Source organism: Salvelinus fontinalis, chromosome 14 (assembly GCF_029448725.1).
Source record: "Salvelinus fontinalis isolate EN_2023a chromosome 14, ASM2944872v1, whole genome shotgun sequence".
Classification (NCBI taxonomy): domain Eukaryota; kingdom Metazoa; phylum Chordata; class Actinopteri; order Salmoniformes; family Salmonidae; genus Salvelinus; species Salvelinus fontinalis.
This window is the reverse complement of record NC_074678.1, coordinates 34053796-34078360: the sequence shown is the minus strand read 5'-3', so window position 1 is coordinate 34078360 and position 24565 is coordinate 34053796. Positions and strand designations below refer to the sequence as shown.

The window sequence follows — 24565 nt, the reverse complement described above, 5'->3', positions numbered from 1 at the left end:
TCGCTGTTCATGTGTGTATGTAGGGGCACATGAGAGTTTCAACTGGGTCATGGCTGGGGGAATGGCAGTCTGTGTGTATGATAGAGACACAGAACAGATGGGATAACACACTCTCCACAGAAAGCTTCAGTAGTCTGAAAAGCAAATGGACGTGTCTGTCTGACAGAGAGGACTGAGAGAGAGGTGAGAAAGACTCACACTGTGCTGTGAAAGAATGCAGGGAATGGTTATTAGGAAAGAGGTAGACAGGGGGCGGAGGCAGGGTGGTTGGCAGGCTTGTGTTGAGAATTACACAGGGGCACTGAGCAGGTTAGTAAAGTGAACTCACATTCCATCCATGCTCAAACAGCGTACCTTCCCCCCTCCCCTCCCTCCTCTGCCCCCAGGACAACATTGAGCTGGCTGCAGGCCAACAACTGGACCCGGGCCTGGACCCAGGCCAGTGATTGGTTGATGGAATGTAACTCAGTCCTGTGATTGGTCACCAGGTCATGACTACGTGTTGTGACTGGAGGGAAAGGCTGAGCTCATCTTTGAGGCAGCGTTCAGGAGTAACTCAGTAGTCTGGAGCTAGGTCTGTGGGCTGTTTATTGTAAGTGCTTTACCAGGTGGTGAACTGGAGGGAGAGATGGTTTGTCGATGTGTTTCGACATAGATCATGTCAGGACTATGAAAAGACAACGGTTCCCAGAATTAACTGTATTGATGTGAAATAGCCTAATAACAGAGAATTCCTTGTGGTTTCTATACTCGTATCCCCATGTTAGAGTATCATATGACATAACCCACTGCACAATGCACACTCCAAGAAATCTGAACCACAAAGAAAAAATCTGAACCACACATCATGTTTTAATGCTACATGCAGATGAAAGAGAGTTTCATCTAAACCATGTGTGCCCTTAGGCCTTAGGTATTATAGTGTTGTCAGCACAGATGTCACACCCCCCCTCAGAGAGAGAGACACAGGTGCATGTGAGCTCTCACATTTTTCTACATTTTTACAAAAGGATAGATTTGAAGTTAGATATATTTGGATTTTTCGGGCAGGTACATATGCAGGATGCTACCCTCCACAGCATGGCATTCGCTCCAGATCAAAACTCCAAACCTACGACATAATTTTGAACGAAAATGAACCAGAGAGATTACTGCTTCAAGATTTCCCTTTTCCAAGTAATATGGAGGGTACTCTAGCAAACAAACAGCAGAGACCTGAGGACACCATCCAACCTGGAACTGAGTGAGTAGTGTTTGGTCTGATGCCATTTTGAAAGCAAAGAAGAAAAAGAAAAATGAAAAAAATGGGAAAAAAGTACATTACAATGATATATTTTACTGAGTTAATGCTGAGTTAATGCTCAATTAGCACTTAGGTGTGAAGTAAAGGGTGTCGAGGCCTTTGGGCCCAACAAGTGGCAGGAGTCTTTGAAGCATCCTCCCTTGAAGCCCCCTCCTGCTGTTGAAAGACCATTCACTGGTATTTTTTACAAGAAATCTGCCTCCAGAAATAAAAGCATCTCCCAAGTGGGTGTGACACCTACTCCTGTTGCCTGCTGCACTGCTGCTTGGATTCCACCTGGCAATCTGTTCACCGTCTGCCCTGGCCTGTCTCCCCCTGTCTTGTACAGGTACCCCCACCACACTCACCCCTTTCTCCCGAGCTTTCGCTTGCCTCCAGCACACACGCACTGTTGGGGCGAGTTGCTCTGAACAAACGATGGCTAGCCCAAAGTCGTTATATATTTTATTTTTTTATTGTGCATTTTTCTATTTTGCTTTTTGCCTCATAACTCCTGCATACTTTGTTGACTCCAAACTTTCTTTACCCAACCGTGGGACAGACTATGTTTGTTCCCACACTCGGGACTCTGGCTCTCTATTGGTTACACAGACTTTTGGTCTCCCATCCTATTCTAACCACCTCTCGCTTTGTATTCATGTTACCTGATGAAATCGCTGTACAATATGATCTTTTTGCAATCTGATGCACATTCAGATGTTATAAATCAGCACTGCAGAGCTCTCCCTGTCCTCTGCCGTGCCTTGATTGTATTACTGTTGATGATATCTGGAAATGTGCATGTACACCCTGGCCCATCTACTGTTGCTAGCCCCAATTATGACCTGTGCTCTGATGTCTGCTTCATTGATTTCTGCTCTCGTAAAAGCCTGGGTTTTCTGCACGTTAACACTAGAAACGTATTACCTAAAATGGATCAATTGAAAGTGTGGGTTCATAGCTCCAATCCAGATGTGTTGGTCATTACTGAGACATGGTTAAGGAAGAGTGTTTTGAATACTGATGTTAACCTTTCTGGTTATAACCTTGTTTGGCAAGACAGATCTTCCAAAGTTGGGGAAGTGGCAATATTTACCAAGGAACAACTTCAGTGCTCGATTGTCTCCACCAAGTCTGTCCCCAAACAATTTGATTTGCTGGTTTTAAACATTAAACTTTCAAATAGCTCTTTGTTGACTGTTGCTGGGTGCTATCGTCATCCATCAGCACAGGCCTGTACCCTAACTGCCCTAAGCTCTCTCCTGGCCCCTTATAACAAGTCTGAATTTGTCCTGCTAGGTGACCTAATCTGGGACATGCTTAAACCACCTGACCAAGTCCTAAAGCAACGGGACTCCTTAAATCTTTCTCAGATTATTACCAATCCCACAATGTATGACTCCAAACACCCAGAAAAGGCTAGGTTATCCTCACAAATAATCCTGATAGGTATCAGTCTGGTGTTTTCTGTATTGACCTTAGTGATCACTGTTTTACAGCCTGGGTTCGTAATGGCTGCTCAGTGAAACAACCTGTGCTGATTTGTCATAGATGCTTGCTAATAAACTTTAATGAGCAAGCCTTCCTTCATGATCTGGCCTTTGTAAAATGGGATAGAATCAGCTTGATCCCCTCTGTTGAAGAAGTTTGGACCTTCTTTTTTGATATTTTCAGTGGTATTGTTAACAAACACGACCCCATGAAGAAAATGAGAATTAAAAACAGGTTCAGCCTCTGGTTCGACCGTGATCTTGCAGAGTTACTTTACCTCAAAAATTGCATTTGGCGAAAGGCTCGGCACACGCATACTCAGGCTGACTGGCTATTGTTCAGGCAAATGAGAAATAAGTTCACTCAATCTATCCGGAAGACCAAAGTTAGTTACTTTAAGGAGCAGTTCTCTCTCTGTGGGTCTAACACCAAGAATTTCTGGGAAACAGTTAAAGACCTGGAGAATAAACCCTCCTCCTCGTAGCTTCCCATGTCCCTTAATGTTGATGATGTGGTTGTTACTGACAAGAAACACATGACTGAGCTCTTTAATCACCACTTCATTAAGTCAGGATTCCTATTTGACTAAGCCATGCCTCCTTGCCCGTCCAACATTTCCTCATCTCCCACCCCTTCTAATGCGACTATCCCTGATGCTTCTCCCTCTTTTCCCCTACCCCGCTACAAAGTTTCTCCCTGCAGGTGGTCACTGAGGTCGAGGTGCTAAAGGAGCTCCTTAAACTTGCACCCAGAAAAACATCTGGGTCAGATGGTTTAGACCCTTTCTTCTTTAAGGTTGCTGCCCCTATCATCGCCAAGCCTATCTCCGATCTTTTTAACCTGTCTCACCTTTCTGGGGAGGTTCCCATTGCTTGGAAGGCAGTCACGGTTCGTCCTTTATTTAAAGTGGGAGATCAAGCTGATCCTAACTGTTATAGGCCTATTTCTATTTTGCCCTGTTCATCAAAAGTGTTGGAAAAACTTGTCAATCATCAACTGACTGGCTTTCTTGATGTCTATAGTATTCTCTCTGGTATGCAATCTGGTTTCCGCTCAGGTTATGGATGTGTCACTGCAACCTTAAAGGTCCTCAATGATGTCACCATTGCCCTTGATTCTAAGCAATGTTGTGCTGCTATTTTTATTGACTTGGTCGAAGCGTTTGATACGGTAGACCATTCTTGTGGTCCGGCTAAGGAGTATTGGTGTCTCTGAGGGGTCTTTGGCCTGATTTGCTAACTACCTCTCAAAGAGTGCAGTGTATAAAGTCAGAAAATCTGCTGTTTCAGCCACTGCCTGTCACCAAGGGAGTACCCCAAGGCCCGATCCTAGGCCCCACGCTCTTCTCAATAAACATCAACAACATAGCTCAGGCAGTAGGAAGCTTTCTCATCCATTTATATGCAGATGATACAGTCTTATACTCAGCTGGTCCCTCTCCAGATTTTGTGTTAAATGCTCTACAACAAAGCTTTCTTCGTATCCAACAAAGCTTTCTCTACCCTTAACCTTGTTTTGAACACCTCCAAAACAAAGGCCATGTGGTTTGGTAAGAAGAATGCCACTCTTCCCACACCTCACTTGAGAGTATGGCTAGACGGTGCACTATCCTTCTCTCAGCACATCAAAGCTACAGGCTAAAGTTAAATCTAGACTTGGTTTCCTCTATCGTAATCGCTCCTCTTTCACCCCAGCTGCCAAACTAACCCTGATTCAGATGACCATCCTACCATCCTACCAGGTAAGGATGCTCTCGAGCGGCTAGATGTTCTTTACCATTCGGCCATCATATTTGCCACCAATACTCCTTATAGGACACTCTATACTCCTCTTTAAACTGATCATCTCTGAATACCCGTCGCAAGACCCACTGGTTGATGCTTATTTATAAAACCTTCTTAGGCCTCACTCCCCCCTATCTGAGATACCTACTGCAGCCCTCATTATCCATATACAACACTCGTTCTGCCAGTCACATTCTGTTAAAGGTCCCCAAAGCACACACATCCCTGGGTCGCTCCTCTTTTCAGTTCGCTGCAGCTAGTGACTGGAACGAGCTGCAACAAACATTCAAACTGGAAAGTTTTACCCTTGCTTCCAAAGAGCTCCCTTTCTACCGGATTACAACATTGAAAGCTAAGTAGCAGTCCAACAACCAACTATTTCCTCTGATCTACACTATATTCCACCTCCTAGAATTCCATTGTGCTGTGTAGACTCTTGCTGGGAGTATAGAACCTTGATCCACCTCCGAGTGCAACTGTGTCACCTCAGGCCTGATAGCAGTGTGGGGTATCTCATGGTTCTAATTCTTCTGTCAGGCCTGATAGCAGTGTGGGTTCTGGAGGGGTATCTCATGGTTCTAATTCTTCTGTCAGGCCTGATAGCAGTGTGGGTTCTGGAGGGGTATCTCATGGTTCTAATTCTTCTGTCAGGCCTGATAGCAGTGTGGGTTCTGGAGGGGTATCTCATGGTTCTAATTCTTCTGTCAGGCCTGGGGATGGGGCCTTGGTTTATGTCTTTTTGACCATGTCAGGAGATCCTTTGACATTTTTGGGAGTGTTTTTTTTTCACAGAAAGGAAAGGGGGAAGAAGACAGGATAAGATTTTGAAGCCGACAATTTGGGCTTTTGTGAATGTAAATTATGATATCAGATTTTTTCTCTCTTGGTTTCTCTGTATCATCTTCTCCCCATCTCTCTCTTGCTCTCTCTCTCTCTTTCCCTCTCACGCTCTCTCTCTTTGATTTGATTTCCCTCTCTCACTCTGTGCATTAGATCATATCACTGGCACATGGCTGGTATGTGAGTGTGTGTTTAATTATCCTCAGTGCTTTGGCCCAGTGTCAGTCCGTTGGGGTCTGCATGTGGTGGTGTGTGTGTGTCTGTTTCTACTCAGCTGGCCAGTACCCTGCCTCTCCTTCTGATTCCCATTACCAATCCCATACCAAATTTCCCATCGCCTTGGGCTAGACTTATGCTTAGGGAGTAACTCAGTGTCACAGGAACTCCATGATTCACACAACACAATCCATACCACCTTCTAACTCACTCAACATAATATGAACACATACACTCCTGATATGATTTACACACACCATTCTTACCCGAGGAGTGTTAATACCAGTTGTTCCCTCATAAAACCTGAGAGGATATGGGACTGTTCCCAGACCTATGTCTGACATCAGAGAAAACAGCTCCATGTCCCCTGCCAGGAGTTGTGGCTGTACTCAGAACATCCCGGGCCATGTGTTAGTGTCAGTGGATCCCCAAAGCAGAGCTGAAACAGAGCAGAGTGCTCAGTTAGAAGGGCCTGTTAGCATGGAAGTGATTGTCTCTTACCTAATAGTTCTGGAGGCAGCCCAGCAACAATGGATCTGGCCAATGCTGAAATAAACTGCTATCCAGACAAAGTATTCGATTTCTCTTCAGAAAGACACGAAAATACCTGAGAGAGAGAGAGAGAGGTGTTTTGAGGGACGTAATGATGACAGGACAGTTATGTATTCAACAGTGGCCAGAGGAGCTCATACAATTTTAGCCCAGTCAGTCTGCCTGTCTGTGTGTCATCATCCTGTCTTAAACACTGAGACACACTTTACTAGCGCTGTTCATGCTCTCTCACTCTCTATCCATCCCTCTTCTATCTCTCCCGTCTCTCTCCCCCTACCTCTTCGCTCCCTCTCTCTCTCTCTCTCAGTCGATCTGTCTTTCTTATTTTCCCTTATAAACAAAGTGATTGTGATTGTATAATTTACTATCAGTTTGAAATGATCTAGACATGACTGAGTAGGTTAATCATCTAGATGTGCAGTGAGTCAGAGGTTAGGGTTTTCAGAGATGGATGAGAGCGTTTATGCTTGAGAGTGATAGTGACAATATATACTGAGTGTACAAGACATTAAGGAACACCTGCTCTTTCCATGACATAGACTGACCAGGTGAAAGCTATGGTCCCTTATTGATGTCACTTATTAAATCCACTTCAATTAGTGTAGATGAAGGGGAGGAAACAGGTTAAAGAAGGACTTTTAAGCCTTGAGAGAATTGAGACATGGATTCAGAGGGTGAATGGACAAGACAAAAGAGTGCCTTTGAACGGAGTATGGTAGTAGGTGCCAGGTGCACCGGTTTGTGTCAATAACTGCAATGCTGCTGGGTTTTTCACACTCAACAGTTCCCATTGTGTATCAAGAATGATACACACCCAAAGAACATCCAGCCAACTTGACACAACTGTGGGAAGCATTGGAGTCAACATGGGCCAGCATCCCTGTGGAACGCTTTTGAATCTTTGCATAGTCCATGCCCTGATGAATTGAGGCTGTTCTGAGGGCAAAAGGGGAGGGTGCAACTCAATATTAGGAAGGTGTTCCTAATTTTTTGTACACTCAGTGTGTATTTCAAAGCTGTCTGTTTATTTCATGTGGGTGACAAAGTGTGAGAAATTGCATGTTAGGGAGCAAGGCATTCAATGTGTGTAGAAATCGACAGTGTGAATTTATGGATGAAAGTGTGTAAAGAGTACGCGTGGGTAGCCCAGAGGGCAAGAACACAGAGATTCTTCTGACAGATTATATTTGCAAGTTACCTTGTTTAGCCTGACTGAGAGTGTGTATGGATAAGTCATGTGTGTGAGGATGAGGTGCTGTATAGGCTCTAAGGGGGAGGAGCATGGGCCATTCTCCCGTGTGTTGACTGTGAATGTTCTGAGGAATTCGGCTAGTAACTCTCACCCCCCCCCCCTTCCCTGCCAGGCCAGCATGCATTGCTTCAGCCACGTCAGCCTGGGGAGGGGATGGGGGCTACTGTAGACTTAATACTCTCTCTCTCACACACACACACACACACACACACACACACACACACACACACACACACACACACACACACACACACACACACACACACACACACACACACACACACACACACACACACACACACACACACACACAATTTAGACAGAGTGATGCATATCTGTTAACACTAGTTACAGTATGAGGGCATGTCCAATCCAGATACATTAGAAGGATTTTAGGCCTTGTTACTTTCACTGAAGGGTTTGTTGAGTGTTTTTGGACCAGGTGTGACCCTTCTGACCCCTCCCATTGATCACTGTCACTGTCAGCTAATCACACCTTCCTCACTGATGATGGCATAGCCAGTCCAGGTGGGACCCGTAGATAAAGGAGAGAGGGATGGAGAGAGAGAAAGAGAGGGGAAGGATGTGTAGGTGAAACCTAGGAGCATGTGTTGTCCAGATGCATATCATAAAGAAAGAAAGCAGAGATGCAGTGCTCCGGGCCTGAAGATAATGAGCTGGAGAGTTACTGGAAACTTCCAAGAGGGCAGCGTGAATGAATAAAGTGAGAGATGAGTGAAAAGAAGGAGGGTGGACCAGTGTTCAGTCCAAACCCTCAAAGCCTGAATTGTTAACCCTTTATACTCGTACTTGTATACGGGTTGAAAATGGCAGATTTGGGCACTGAGAAGCTGTACAGTAAAATGCTATAAATGGCTCTGCGCTTCACAGCTCTGTATGGGTTTTGACTGACGGCCGTTTTGAACTTGATCACTCCTTGCGACAAGAAGTTGCCGCCATCCCTCCAACTAATTGGGCAACTTTTGCAAATGTTTTGTTGTCTAAATGAGGAAATTGCTCTAAGTTAAGAGGACTTCACATTTCCATATCATAAAACTCATGTCATATACAACGTCAACGTTTATGATCAATATGTGTGATGACATGGCGTCATACCCTGGGTTCTTCTGAACAGAATGAGCCTATGTTTATCTACTGTGAAGAACATTTGCCGTGGAACACGCACCTGAATGAACTCATGACTCCTTTCTATGCACACCAAAATTACGATCTGCTTCTTTGAATTGCCCTGTGAAAGCCTAGCACTGTAACATCATATTTAAAACGTAGCCATGTTGGCTAGTTGGCAATAGAACAAGCCTTGAAATTATGCCCACCTGACCCAGACTGAGATTTAAAATGGCCGTTTTTGGATTGCATAAACAACAACCATAATTGTGTGATGGCGGGGACAGTGTTGTGTTCAAAACAACTACAAGTGTGCTTCCTCTAGTTCCTCAAAAGCACAGCTAGGAGAGCTCATAAAAGCACCTTATAGTTGAAGACTCTTCTTTGAGTCATAAAAGTGCAGTGAAATTACTTAGGAACTATGCACACTATGGAGAGGTTTGTGACCACTTGGAGACACCCGTTAGTCCTCTCACTCAAACCCTTGTCATTTTCCCCCCTTACTTTTCACCTACCTCACGTTTTCCAGGAATATTCTTATCATGTTACTGAATGTATCCAGAGTATTTTCAGATTTTGTTATCAACAAATACGGTGAAAAGTACAGTAAATGTAAAATGCACATATAAATCAACAGTGTAATGTTTGTATTCAGTCTTGTGTCAGGTGAACTCTCCTCAACTTTGGTCTAATAATTTCCCTATAATCTCCAAACTGTTCTCTTGTAATTTCTACCATGCTTCTGCATATGCTTTTCATATTTCTTCTGTCAGAAACATGTATATTTATCCCTATCCATATAGGCCAATTCCCACTAGTGTAAAGGGTTAAACACCTACAAAACTTAGCAGGAGTTGCCATTTCACCACTCTCTCTCACATGTACAGTACACACACATTCACAGAAGCGCTAAGACACGGGCACTATGTGCACTTATGAATACACTTTAAGATATACACAGTATCCCACAAGCACATTCATTTTTTCCTTTCACACATCATTGCCATTGACTTCCAGGCTTGGCTGCAGTGCATGTGAGTGTGGTTAGGGGGATGTGGGGATGACCAGGCAGCCTGGGAGACAGGGGACACACAGGGACTCAAGCTGCTGCTCTGTACACTCCCTGGCTGGGGAGAGGAAATTGAGAGGCCTGGAAAGGATAGATCCTCCCAGAAACAGGACATGCATGTGTGGAATAGGAGATGGAATGATGGAGAGAGGAGATGGAATGATAGAGAGAGGAGATGGAATTATAGAGAGAGGAGATGGAATGATGGAGAGAGGAGATGGAATGATGGAGAGAGGAGATGGAATGATAGAGAGAGGAGATGGAATGATGGAGAGAGGAGATGGAATGATGGAGAGAGGAGATGGAATGATGGAGAGAAGAGATGGAATGATAGAGAGAGGAGATGGAATGATGGAGATTCACCTCAAAAAAACTGTAGGAGGAGACACAAAAGTGAAAGATAGACATCTCAGGCTGTGTATCCTCTGCCTGTACAGCCCCCCCCCCCCCCCCCCCTGTGAGCTGTGTGTTAAGGCTCAGAGGGGCTTAGTGGAGAATGAAGATCAGTCAGAAACCTTCAACTGCTACATGGTTGAATAGGCTCCTCCTAGAATTGTGTTAACATTTTAGTGGGGAATGTGGAAACCAACCCTTAGTGTGGTCATCTGTTTGTTTGTGTTTATGTTTCAATGAGCGTGGTGAGGAATTTACAAAATAGGTTTACTTTTTTCCTAAGGTATGAGATACAATCCTTCTGACATATTTGTCACTGTGACCTCACAGACTCGTATAAGGAATATGACAAGGGAACAAAGTAATGAAATTCAAACACATACTCCAGAATGCTCACTTGCAAAACACACACACACACACCTGCACATACACTCATCCTCATATACAGAACATATCGAAGCGCCTCTGTTTTGGACCTTTTCACAGATCCACGCCTATTCAAATCCTAGAGCTATGTCTTTCATTTGAAAAAGTCATGTACCAACATATGTATTTCCTGCAGCAATTTTGTGGTTGAAAAAACATGTAATAGACAGTGCACATGCACATCCACTCATTACCTCCAAGGCAGGTGTTTTTCAACCACACGTAAACCACTGCTGACGTTACCATAAAGCATGTACAGTGCATTCGGAAAGTATTCAGACCCATTGACTTTTCCGACATTTGTTATGTTACAGACTAATTCTAAAATGGATTAAATAATTTTTTCCCCTCGTCAATCTACACACAATGCCCCATAATGACAAAGCAAAAACACACACAATCCTGTCTCAGAGGTCTAAGGACAATTCCTTCAACCTCATGTCTTGGTTTTTGCTCTGACATGCACTGTCAACTGTGGGACCTTATATAGACAGGTGTGTGCCTTTCCAAATCATGTCCAATATTTTGAATTTACCACAGGTGGACTCCAATCAAGTTGTAAACATCTCAAGGATGATCAACGGAAACAAGATGCACCTGAGCTCAATTTTGAGTCTCATAGCAAAGGGTCTGAATGCCTTCAGAAAGTATTCATACACCTTGACTTTTTCCACATTTTGTTGTGTTGTACAGCCTGGATTCTTTTGTCCCAGGCCTTCACACAATAATGTCAAAGTGGAATTATTATTTTTATTACATTTTTACAAATTAATAAAAAATGAAAAGCTGAAATGTCTTGAGTCAATAAGTTTTCAACTCCTTTGTTATGGCAAGCCTAAATAAGTACAGGAGTAAAAATGTGCTTAACAAGTCACATAATAAGTTGCATGGACTCACTCTGTGTGCAATAATAGTGTTTAACATGATTTTTGAATGACTACCTCATCTCTGTACCCCACACATACAATTATCTGTAAGGTCCTTCAGTTGAGCAGTGAATTTCAAACACAGATTCAACCACAAAGACCAGGGTGGCCTCGTAAAGAAGGGCACCTATTGGTAGATCGGTAAAAATAAAAAGCAAACATTGAATATCTCTTTGAGCATGCTCTTTGAGCATTTTATTACACTTTGGATGATATATCAATACACCCAGTCACTACAAAGATACAGACGTCCTTCCTAACTCAGTTCCCGGAGAGGAAGGAAAACGCTCAGGTATTTCAACATGAGGCCAATGGAGACAATAAAACAGTTACAGAGATGAATGGCTATGATAGGAGAAAACTGAGGATGGATCAACAACATGTAGTTACTCCACAATACTAACAATACTAACCTAATAGACAGAGTGAAAAGAAGGAAGCCTGTACAGAATAAAAATATTCCAAAACGTGCATCCTGTTTGCAATAAGGCACTAAAGTAAAACTGCAACAAATGTAGAAAAGCAATTCACTATATTTCCTGAATCCAAAGCATTATGTTTGGGGCACATTTCAACACAACACATCACTGAATACCACTTTTCATATTTTCAATTGTGGTGGCTGCATCATGTTATGGGTATGTTTCTCATCGGCAAGGACTAGGGAGTTTATAGGATAAAAATACATGGATTAGAGCTAAGCACAGGCAAAACATGTTTCACTCTGCTTTCCAACAGATACTGGGAGACAAATTCACATTTCAGCAGGACAATAACCTAAAACACTAGGCCAACTATACACTGGAGTTGCTTACCAAGATGAATGTTCCTGAGTGGCCTAGTTACAGTTTTGACTTAAATCGACTTGAAAATCTATGTCAAGACTTGAAAATGACTGTCAACCAACTTGACAAATCTTGAATAATTTTTTTAAGTATAATGTGCAAATATTGTACAATCCAGGTGTGCAAAGCTCTTAGAGACTTACCCAGAAAGACTCACAGCTGTAATCACTGCCAAAGGAGATTCTAACACGTATTGAGTACTTAACTAATCAAGATATATTAGTGTTTTATTTTTAATAATTTTTGTACAAATATTTACATTTTTCTAGTGATTTTAATCCCACTTTGTAACACAATAAAATGTGGAAATGAATACTTTCTGAAGGCACTGTATACCTCCTTACACAGGCTCAAACATGAACGAACACACACACTGGGACACACATTGTGAAAGGGCTGTTATTAACCCCATGATTGCCCCTGTGGTCCTTCAGGCCTACGTTCTCTCCAGCTGGACTGGCGCTGTCTGTCTGGAAATCTGTTAGTGTCTAGCTGTTAATATGAAGTCACAACTGTCTGCTGAGATCTCTCTCTCTCTCTCTCTCTCTCTCTCTCTCTCTCTCTCTCTCTCTCTCTCTCTCTCTCTCTCTCTCTCTCTCTCTCTCTCTCTCTCTCTCTCTCTCTCTCTATCTGGAGCTCTCTGGAGCTGTGTGTGTGTGTGTGTCACAGATGTCAATATTGTTAATTCTGAACTGGGTGTGTGTAATGAATTCTGTTTATAGTGTTATCTCACGGTGGACAGTTAGCAGCGGTTTTGTAAAATGTGTGTTTATACACTGCTATCTCTGGTCTGTCTGCACTCCAACATAGTAGGGTATGAGTTTGTCTGGAGAGGTTATGGCCGGGAATATTACAGCAAGCAGTGGAAAACTCCAGTGTGTGTGTGTGTGTGTGTGTGTGTGTGAGTGTGTGTGCCAGCAGTGGCACTGCGACCTCTACAGATACACTGGCCTCGCTCTCTCTCTATTGACCTTTCCTCCATTAAGCACATAGTGTATTAGGTGCAGAGAGAGAGGGAATCAGGTTAGATTTACTTGATTATGTTGAAGTTGTACTATAGATACCTTCTCAAGGTCATAGGCTATTATTGTGAGGCCACGACTCTGTAGAAGTGATAGTGTGATATAATGGGTGAGAAAGAAAGGGTGAATGTGACTGGATGAGTCTGTGACCGAGTTGGGTAGGTGTGTGTAACGACAGGCAAACGGTGTGCAGACAGTGGCAGCAGTGTCAGTAAGGAGGGTTGAGGTGTTCCAGCTGCAGTACTGTACTGTACACTCTGGCCTGTTTGTTTGTTGCTCTTTTTACTCTCTGTGGTTTGTACTTACAGCCTTTCCACCTTATAGCTTTCCAAACTGTCTGCCAGACCTGATTTACACAGGGCACTGTGTGTGTGCTTGTGTTCTGATCCTACACACAGCATATCAGTTATGTTGCTGTATCATGTCGACACATTACTTTGATGTGTTATGTAGACACTCTCATCATGGTTTTTTTAATACTGCAGTGGGCTAAATCAGGGTCAAAGTGTTTCTTGGTAGTCTTAAACAAATCTACTTTCAAACAAAAGTATACACCTCACACACATGGTTATGAGCTTAAAGAAAAGAAGACACCAGTATCATGTCAGATATAGAGTTTAAATGTATTCAATTTCAAGTTTGCATCACAATATTACACTTTATATTACAAGAGCCTGAAATATAACAAAACTGTTTGACATAGAAACACCACATTTTCTGCATTTTTTTTTAAAATAATGAAATATATGAATAACGCTCCACCTACGAGAGGGTTATCTGGTCATTTGACTGCAGGAAAGGGCTACAGTGAGTTGGTACTTCATTACCTTGTTTGTGCATTACGTTGTGTTAATATAGTGTCCCATAATATGTTGTGTCTCAGGGCAGCGACAGACCACAGTGTGGACAACAGCACAGCCATGCTGAGGGAGTGGCTGAAGCAGGCTCAGGACCAGTACCACTATGTGGAGTGGAGACCCATGGAGGAGCCCAAGTAAGTCTACTTTACCCCCTCCCAGCCAACCTCCCCTCCCCAGACTCAGGGCATCTCACCACCATCTAGTCTGGTTCACGTTCTTTCATTTTATACATCTTTGGAGTTCACTGCTCATCAGTGCATGGTGAATATGAGACACTGAAAGTAAAGCTCTTTGTCCTGTCCTCAGATCCTATACTGATGAGTGGGGGCCCAAACACTGGCCTCCGTCCCGCTTCAACCATGTGATGAAACTGAGGCAGGCTGCTCTTAAGGCAGCACGGGAACACTGGGCAGATTACATACTGGTGAGACTGAGTTCATAATATACCTATGAGATTGCATGTGTTACATTTCAGTGTAACATTAGTTAGCTGCATTATTGTATGTGAATGATGATTCCTGCTTTCTGTCTCTGGTTTCATGAGACTGCATACCTGCAATACTAGATGTTTGTTAGATTACATTCTGTGTATTTATGCGGTATCCTGCTCTGTCTCTCTCCGTATCTAGTTTGCAGACGGTGATAACCTGCTGACCAACCCAAAGATTCTCAACCTGCTCATGGCTGAGAACCTGACTCTGGTAGCTCCCATGCTAGAGTCACGCTCTCTCTACTCTAACTTCTGGTGTGGCATCACCCCACAGGTAAACAGCCTAATAGAGACCACATCATTTGTCTCTTTGTCACCTCTTCACCTTGGCAATTAAAGTAATTCTAATTACCATTTGGGACCTCATAGCCCTTCACATTTTAAATTCTCTCTCTGTCTCCTTCTATCTTCATCTTTCTCCCTCTCCACTTCTCTCCATCTCTCCCCCAGGGTTACTACAAACGTACCCCTGACTACCAGCCAATCAGGGAGTGGAAGCGTCTGGGTTGCTTCGCTGTACCCATGGTGCACTCTACCTTCCTGCTGGACCTGAGGCGTGGCGCGAGCAGGGAGCTGGCCTTCTACCCCCCTCACCCTGACTACAGCTGGGCCTTCGATGACATCATGGTGTTCTCCTTCTCTGCCCGGCAGGCAGGTCAGGGTTCAACACACACCCCCAACCCCAATCGCCCCCCATCCCTTCAACCCCGCCATGTGTGGTCACCATGAGCCTGTTCAGAAACAAAATCCTAGTCCATGTTATTGGATGTGTTGTTAAACATAGCCCTCACACTATAGCTACCCCACCCACGCACCAACTGTGTAAGCTTAGAGTCATATAGCCTGGTTCAGAAACAACCTCTAGTACTATGTCTTGTGCTGAAGGCCTGTTTTACATAATAACCGATCAGGTGTTTAAATGAGGGAAACAAGGCAGGCGGGGTAATTGACACCAGATGTGTGACTTAATTACTTGACTGAATGTGTGTAATTATACAATAATTTCGCTACACCCAAAAACACGTGTATGTGACCAATAACATTTGATTTGATTTAATTGTTCTGGCTAATGATTGGTAGAGTACAAGCAGAACTATTACACACATAACAGGAATGCACAAACACGTACTAAAAACACAGTAATGTCACACACTCACATCTCACTGTCTCTCTCTCTCATACGCAGGCACACAACTCTCACACACACACTCACATCTCACTGTCTCTCTCTCTCATACGCAGGCACACAACTCTCACACACACACTCACATCTCACTGTCTCTCTCTCTCATACGCAGGCACACAACTCTCACACACACACTCACATCTCACTGTCTCTCTCTCTCATACGCAGGCACACAACTCTCACACACACACTCACATCTCACTGTCTCTCTCTCTCATACGCAGGCACACAACTCTCACACACACTCACATCTCACTGTCTCTCTCTCCCATACGCAGGCACACAACTCTCACACACACTCACATCTCACTGTCTCTCTCTCCCATACGCAGGCACACAACTCTCACACACACACTCACATCTCACTGTCTCTGTCTCTCTCATACGCACGCACACAACTCTCACACACACACTCACATCTCACTGTCTCTCTCTCATACGCAGGCACACAACTCTCACACACACACTCACATCTCACTGTCTCTCTCTCTCATACGCAGGCACACAACTCTCACACACACACTCACATCTCACTGTCTCTGTCTCTCCCATACGCACGCACACAACTCTCACACACACACTCACATCTCACTGTCTCTCTCTCATACGCAGGCACACAACTCTCACACACACACTCACATCTCACTGTCTCTGTCTCTCATACGCACGCACACAACTCTCACACACACACTCACATCTCACTGTCTCTCTCTCTCATACGCACGCACACAACTCTCACACACACACTCACATCTCATTGTCTCTCTCTCTCATACGCACGCACACAACTCTCACACACACACTCACATCTCACTGTCTCTGTCTCTCATACGCACGCACACAACTCTCACACACACACTCACATCTCACTGTCTCTCTCTCCCATACGCAGGCACACAACTCTCACACACACTCACATCTCACTGTCTCTCTCTCTCATACGCACGCACACAACTCTCACACACACACTCACATCTCACTGTCTCTGTCTCTCATACGCACGCACACAACTCTCACACACACACTCACATCTCACTGTCTCTCTCTCCCATACGCAGGCACACAACTCTCACACACACTCACATCTCACTGTCTCTGTCTCTCCCATACGCACGCACACAACTCTCACACACACACTCACATCTCACTGTCTCTCTCTCCCATACGCAGGCACACAACTCTCACACACACACTCACATCTCACTGTCTCTCTCTCCCATACGCAGGCACACAACTCTCACACACACACTCACATCTCACTGTCTCTCTCTCTCATACGCACGCACACAACTCTCACACACACACTCACATCTCACTGTCTCTCTCTCCCATACGCAGGCACACAACTCTCACACACACACTCACATCTCACTGTCTCTCTCTCTCATACGCAGGCACACAACTCTCACACACACACTCACATCTCACTGTCTCTCTCTCTCATACGCACGCACACAACTCTCACACACACACTCACATCTCACTGTCTCTCTCTCTCTCTCTCATACGCAGACACACAACTCTCACACACACACTCACATCTCACTGTCTCTCTCTCCCATGCGCACGCACACAACTCTCACACACACACTCACATCTCACTGTCTCTGTCTCTCTCATACGCAGGCACACAACTCTCACACACACACTCACATCTCACTGTCTCTGTCTCTCATACGCAGGCACACAACTCTCACACACACACTCACATCTCACTGTCTCTCTCTCTCATACACAGGCACACAACTCTCACACACACACTCACATCTCACTGTCTTTCTCTCCCATACGCACGCACACAACTCTCACACACACACTCACATCTCACTGTCTCTGTCTCTCTCATACGCAGGCACACAACTCTCACACACACACTCACATCTCACTGTCTCTCTCTCCCATGCGCACGCACACAACTCTCACACACACACTCACATCTCACTGTCTCTCTCTCTCATACGCAGGCACACAACTCTCACACACACACTCACATCTCACTGTCTCTCTCTCCCATACGCACGCACACATTGACACACACACGGCCATGTTCTTTAAGTGTTTCTTAAAGGACATTATTGTATATATTCCGTCAGTTGTATATCCTTGTGCTTACTGTATCTTCCTTTAAATACTGTGGTTATATGAGACATTGTGTATGCTTAGCTGTGCGAGTCTGTATGCTGTCTCCCAGCATGCACTTCACCGATACAATCATGGTAGTGTTTGTGTATAGCAGTGTCTGTTTCCAGATGTCCAGGTGTTTGTGTGTATCAGTGTGTTGTTGATGAACTCTGTGTGACTGTGTTTGTTTCCAGATGTGCAGATGTACGTGTGTAACAGAGAGCACTATGGCTTCCTGCCGGTTCCTCTGAAGGCCTCGCAGAATGTTGACGACGAGAAGGAGAGCTTCACACACACCATCGCTGAGGCCATGAGTAAGCACACACACCTATGACAAACACACACACACACCTCTCTAAATAACACAGTCCCCTACAGATGGTCCACTAACACTGACCCAAGCCTTAACCCTGAACTTAACCCTAACCCTTAAGCCAAAACCTATCCGTAACCCTGACGCTTATCACCGGAATTGCAGTTAATAGTTTAAGTATCTATAGCCCATCACTACTTCTTTTTCTCTCAGGCCTGCTGCAGTGCTTTACTAACTCCAAAGATTATCTATTATATTGACAAGATAGTCGAGTGACCACTCTAACAATGGAAATACATGTCCTCAAAGATGGCGGGAAGAGGCGAGACAATTCTAGTCTATTAGAGAGCAGATACACTTTGTAACAGCCACAACTCCAATATGAAGTTGTTTTATCAAGTTGATGAAATGCCAGGTCAGAGGCAGACAGAATGGTCAGGCAGGCAGGCTCAGTGTAAGGGCAGGCAAGAGGTCAAAACCGGGAGGACTAGAAAAAACAGACTAGGAAAAACAGGAACTCGGAAAACACGCTGGTTGACAAGACAAGACAAGACGAACTGGCAACAGACAAACAGAGAACACAGGTATAAATACACTGAGGGTAATAGGGAAGATGGGTGACACCTGGAGGGGGGTGGAGACAATCACAAGGACAGGTGAAACAGAGCAGGGTGTGACACTACCCCCCCGCCCCCCCAGGGGCACCACCTGGCATCCTACCTGGTTGACCAGGGTGCTGGCGATGAGAGCCGGGTCCAGGATGTCCTTAGCGGGGACCCAGCACCTCTCCTCCGGGCCATAACCCTCCCAGTGAACCAGGCACTGGAAACCCCTGCCCCGTGGTCGAACACTCAGGAGGCTTCTCACCGTGTACGCCAGATGGCCATCGAAGACACGGGGTGGGGGGGGGGGGGGGGGGGCATGGAAACAGAAGATAAAGGGCTGTGAGACAAGGGCTTAATCCTGAACATATGAAAAGTAGGGTGTACACGGAGGGTACAGGGTAACAGAAGACAAACAGCAGTGGGACTAAGGACTCTAAAGATGGGGAAGGGACCAATGAAACGGGGGGACTGTTTGTGGGACTCCACCCGGAGGGGCAAGTCCCATGTTGATAGCCATACCCTTTGCCCAAGACGATAACGGGGAGCCGGCGTCCAGCAGTGGTCCGCTTGTCGACGATACCTGGAGTTGGCCTTGAGATGAGCCGCCCAGGCTCTTTTCCAGCGGACAAACACCTTGGCCAAGGGTATGTTGACTTCCTGTTCTTGCTCCGGGAAGAGCGGGGGCTGATTCCCCTTTCGACTGCTCCATAGGGTGAGTCCACTGGCCAAGCAGGGAAGAGTGTTCCCGGGCATACTCCACCCAGATCAGTTGTTGGCTCCAGGTAGTGGGGTTGGTTGAGACGAGGCACCGTAGGGTCGTTTCCAGGTCATGGTTCGCTCGCTCCGACTGGCCGTTGGACTGGGGATGAAATCTGGAGGACAGGCTGGCCGACAAACCAATAAGGGTGCAGAACCCCTTCCAGAACCGGGAAGAGAACTGAGGATCCCGGTCGGAGACCATGTCCACTGGGAGTCCATGGATCCGGAAGATGTGCTGCACCATGAGCTGAGGGTAGTTTGGGGAGAGGAATGAAATGGGTGGCTTTGGAAAACCGATCCACTACTGTCAGGATGACGGTGTTGCCATCAGACCGAGGAAGCCCAGTGACAAAATCCAGAGAAATATGGAACGAGGGGCGATGAGGAACGGGCAGTGGTTGAAGGAGGACCAGCGGAGCTTTCTGCGGAGTCTTATTCTGGGCACATACTGTGCATGCAGTGACAAAGGCAGAGGCATCAGGAACCATAGTGGGCCACCAGAAGCGTTGTCAGAGGAAGGCCAGTGTTTGACAGGAGCCATGAGGACAGGTAAGCCTGGAGGAATGAGCCCATTCCAGGACCTGGTACCGGGCCGAATCAGTGACAAACATCCGGTTAGCCAGGCCCCCTCCAGGGTCCGATGGTGTGGCAGCGGAACTGTACAGGCGAGAGAGAGCATCTGGCTTCACATTCTTAGACCCTGGGCGGTATGAGATGGTGAAGTTGAATCTGGTGAATAACAGAGCCCAACGGGCCTGCCTAGAGTTAAGGCGCTTGGCTGTGCGGAGATATTCCAAATTCTTATGATCGGTCCAAACCAAAATGGATGTTCCGCACCTTCCAGCCAGTGCCTCCACTCCTCCAGCGCATCTTGACCGCCAAAAGTTCGTAGTTAACTACGTCGTAGTTTCTCTCAGCGGAGTTGAGACGATGGGACAGGAAAACACAGGGATAGAGCTTTTGGTCCTGGGCAGATTGCTGGGACAGGATGGCCCCCACTCCAACATCAGAAGCTTCGACCTCAACCACAAACTGACGGGACAGGTCCGGATGGACGAGAATGGGGCAGTAGTGAACCAATGCTTAAGATCCACAAAAGCCCTGTCAACCGCTGGGGACCATGTGAACGGTACCTTGGGAGAAGTGAGTGGAAAGAGGGTGGCCGCCAGTGTGCTGTAGCCCCGGATGAAGCGGCGGTAGAAATTAGCAAACCCCAGGAAACGTTGCAGTTGCACTCTGGATGTGGGTTGGGGCCAATGCACCACCACTCTCACTTTTTCAGGATCCCTCTGGACATTTTCTTTAGTGATGACGTATCCCAGAAAGGAGATAGTAGAGCGGTGAAACTCGCACTTCTCAGCTTTCACAAACAACTGGTTCTCCAGGAGGTGCTGGAGGACTTGTCGGACGTGTTCTTGGGCAGACCGGGAGAAAACAAGGATGTCGACGAGGTAAACAAACACAAAACGATTCAGCATGTCACGGATCCCATTGTTGACCAGGGCCTGGAAAACAGCAGGAGCGTTGGTGAGCCCAAATGGCATGACCAGATACTCATAGTGTCCACTGGCCGTGTTGAAAAGCATCTTTAACTCGTCCCCCTCACGTATCCGAACGAGATGGTAGATATTCCGAAGGTCCAACTTGGAAAGATGGTAGCCCCCTGGAGAGGATCGAAAGCAGAGGAGAGGAGTGGCAGGGGGTAACGATTCTTAATTGTGATATCATTGAGGCCCCGGTAGTCGTTGCATGGACGTCCTTTTCCACAAAGAAAAATCCTGCGCTGGCAGGTGATGCAGAAGGACGAATGCTCCCAGCAGCCAGAGAGTCCTCAATGTACTCTTCCATGGCCTTGGTCTCAGGGCCGGATAGGGAATATAGCCGACCTCGAGGCGGTGTGGTGTCCGGGAGGAGGTCAATGGCACAATCATAGGGACGATGTGGAGAGGTAGCACGGAACTTGTTGAATACCTCCAGGAGATCATGGTATTCTGTGGGAACAGTAGAGAAATCCGAGGCTTTACTTAAACCCCGAGGTGGACGTCTCGGGGGCGGTTGCTCCACTTTAAGATAGTGGGAGTGACAGAACGGGCTCCAACCCAGGTTTGAACCCGTGGTTCAGTCAATAACGGGATTGTGCTTTTGGAGCCAAGAAAGTCCCAACACAACAGGGACGTGAGGGGATTCAATGAGGAGAAGCTCCTCATGTTTTTTGATGGTAGCTCCCTGCAGGGAGACAACGTGATGGAGCTGGTCTGCATCTGCTGGGTCAGTCAGGGCCAGTTTGTACTATAACAACGCAAAGCGAGACCCAGATGCAGACACAGGAGGCAGGTGGTTCGAGTCTCTGATATTTATTGAGCAACAAGGGGCAGGTCGAGCACATGCAAAAGGTCATGACCAGGTCCGAGTCCAAACGGTACAGGGCGGCAGGCAGGCTTGTGGTCAGGGGCAGGCAGAATGGTTAGGCAGGCGGGCTCAGTGTCAGGACAGGCAAGAGGTCAAAACCGGGTGGACTAGGAAAAACAGGAACTCGGAAAACACGCTGGTAAGCTTGACAAGACAAACTGGCAACAGACAAACAGAACATTCATAACCTAACCATCACAAAACATCTATTCTATCAAATAAGCCTCAAGTAGGAAATTAGCAATTGCATTTTTTGTTGACCAAATTTGACACTGACCACAATTCCTCACTTTGTGGTCTTATTGTCATGGGCAGACTAAACCCTCTCGCTTCGCCTCTTCCTCTCTGCTAACTCTAGTTCTCTTTCCTTCCTCCCTCAGCATTTCTCTCTGCTCATGAGAATGGTAAATAAACCAGTTTGACCCTAGAGGAAATACTCTCTCTGATCCCACTCTGCTGTATTAACTCTAACTTCTCTGTTTCTACAGTTGATCACAACATAGCACCCTCAGAGTACCTGTACAATCCCGAGATGCCGCAGGACAAGATGGGCTTTGATGAGGTACAGTAAGACACTGGCCCTGACTGTTTAGAGCAGGGGTGGGCAATATACAGACCCGGCCCGCGAGACCATTCAATCTGGCCCGGGGAGGTTTAAGTATATATAGACACACATTTGTGGGGGAATTATTTGGGGTTAAAAAAAAACGACCCAAGTGTAACATAGACACTGGGAGTCGGGAAGCAAGTGCAGGTGGTGTGTTTAATAATAAACAGAACAATACAAGAAACAAGAGTAGCATATGGACATGAAACACAGTGAATACTGCCTGGGGAATGAACCTAAGGGAATGCCAGATAAAGGGGAGGTAATGAGTGAGGTAATGCAGTCCAGGTATGGCTCATGATGAAGCGCAGGTGTGTGCAATGATGGTTGCCAGAACCGGTGGTTAGTAAACCGGCAATACCGAAGGGGGAGGGGAGGAGCGGGACTAGACGTGACAGTAACCCTCCCAGAGGGACAGCCCGAGGAGAGAACTGAGGATCCCGGACGAGGAGCGGGCTGGTCCAGGCTGTGAAGATGGAAATCACGGCTAATGTTGGGATCAAGAATGTCCTCCAGCGGAACCCAACACCGCTCCTCTGTGCCGTACCCCTCCCAGCCCACCAGGTACTGGAGTCGACCCCCACGACGTCGGGAGTCTAGTAGGGATCTGACAGCATAGGCGGGACCTCTTTACGTCCAAGGGGGGGGCGGAGGGGTGTCGTGGGGGACAGCATCAACCAGGGGACCAGGATCCACCGGCCTGAGAAGGGAGGCATGAAAAGAAGTTGAGATACGGTAGTCACTGGGAAGCTGTAACCTATACGTTACCTCGTTGACCCTCCAGAGAACTTTTAACGGCCCTACAAACCAGGGGCTCAGCTTCTTGCAGGGCCGGCTGATAACCCAGGACACACTGGAAGGGAGTAAGCCCGGTGGAGGAGTGACGTAATGAATTCCGGGCGTATTCCGGCCGGGGAAGGAGTCGGGCCCACTTCCCCGGCCAGTCCTGGCAGAGACTCCTCAGGAACCTCCCCAGCTCCTGGTTCATCCTCTCCACCTGCCCGTTGGACTGAGGTCGGTACCCAGAAGTGAGGCTGACTGAACCCCAGTTACTCCATAAAAACCCTCCATAACATTGACGGGAATTGTGGTCCACGGTCAGAGACGATGTCCTCTGGAAGGCCATAATGCCGGAAGACCTGCTGGAACAGTGCCTCAGCGACCTGGAGAGCTGTAGGGAGACCAGAGCGTGGAATAAACTGGCATGATTTTGAAAATCTATCTACAACCACCAGAATGGTGGTGAAACCGTCAGAGGGGAGATCGGTAACAAAGTCAATGGACAGATGAGACTAGGGAAGGAGTTCCCCTGCTGGAGCATGCCGGGGACTTAGTTTGGGCACACACAGAACATGAGTTGACGTAACGAACAACATCCTGCGCCAAGGTGGGCAACCAATACTTCTCGGAGAGAGATTGAATAGTACGGGTGATCCCAGGATGTCCAGCGACGACAGCTGTGTGTGCCCAGGTCAACAGCCGCTCCCATATCCCCTGTGGGAATGTAGATGCGCTCAGGAGGATAGGTAGTGGCTGTGGGTTCCCTCTCCAGAGCCTGGCAAATGTCCAGATCTACGTCCCAGACCACAGGGGATACGACTCGAGAGAGATGGCAGGTCCTCCGCATTCGGGTGCCCAGTCCGTGATTTTCATTCTCGACCATGAGATGGTGGGGTTATGGCATTGGAGCCATGGGAGGCCGAGGATGATCTTGTGAACTGGAGCACTAATTGTTAGAAAGGAATGTTTTCCTGATGAGTGGACTCCCCAGTGAGGGTGAGTGGTGTGGTGATGTGTGTAATGGTTCCGGATCATACTGATCAATCATCCAGGGCTTGAACAGGAAACGGATAGGAGAGTGGGTATGAGGTGATGTTGAGAGAGGAGGCAAGGGTCTGGTCAATAAAGTTCCCCACAGCACTGAAATCCACTAGCACTGTAGATTGACACAAGGGTCTGGCAGAAAATGATGCAGATGGGAATACACAC

The 24565-nt window shown here is 46.5% G+C and overlaps 1 protein-coding gene across 2 annotated transcripts in view; it reads left to right on the top strand.

Moving 5' to 3' along the window:
* LOC129810701 (procollagen galactosyltransferase 2-like) overlaps nucleotides 1-24565 on the top strand; it is a 44196-nt gene that overhangs the window by 10467 nt on the left and 9164 nt on the right. For both annotated transcript variants that reach the window (XM_055861483.1, XM_055861482.1), the window contains exons 2-7: nucleotides 14110-14220; nucleotides 14393-14510; nucleotides 14716-14850; nucleotides 15027-15231; nucleotides 18078-18197; nucleotides 22458-22531. In XM_055861483.1, the coding sequence (XP_055717458.1) occupies nucleotides 14147-14220; nucleotides 14393-14510; nucleotides 14716-14850; nucleotides 15027-15231; nucleotides 18078-18197; nucleotides 22458-22531 (726 nt within the window). In that variant the 5' untranslated portion in view covers nucleotides 14110-14146. The remainder of the gene's footprint in view (nucleotides 1-14109; nucleotides 14221-14392; nucleotides 14511-14715; nucleotides 14851-15026; nucleotides 15232-18077; nucleotides 18198-22457; nucleotides 22532-24565) is intronic.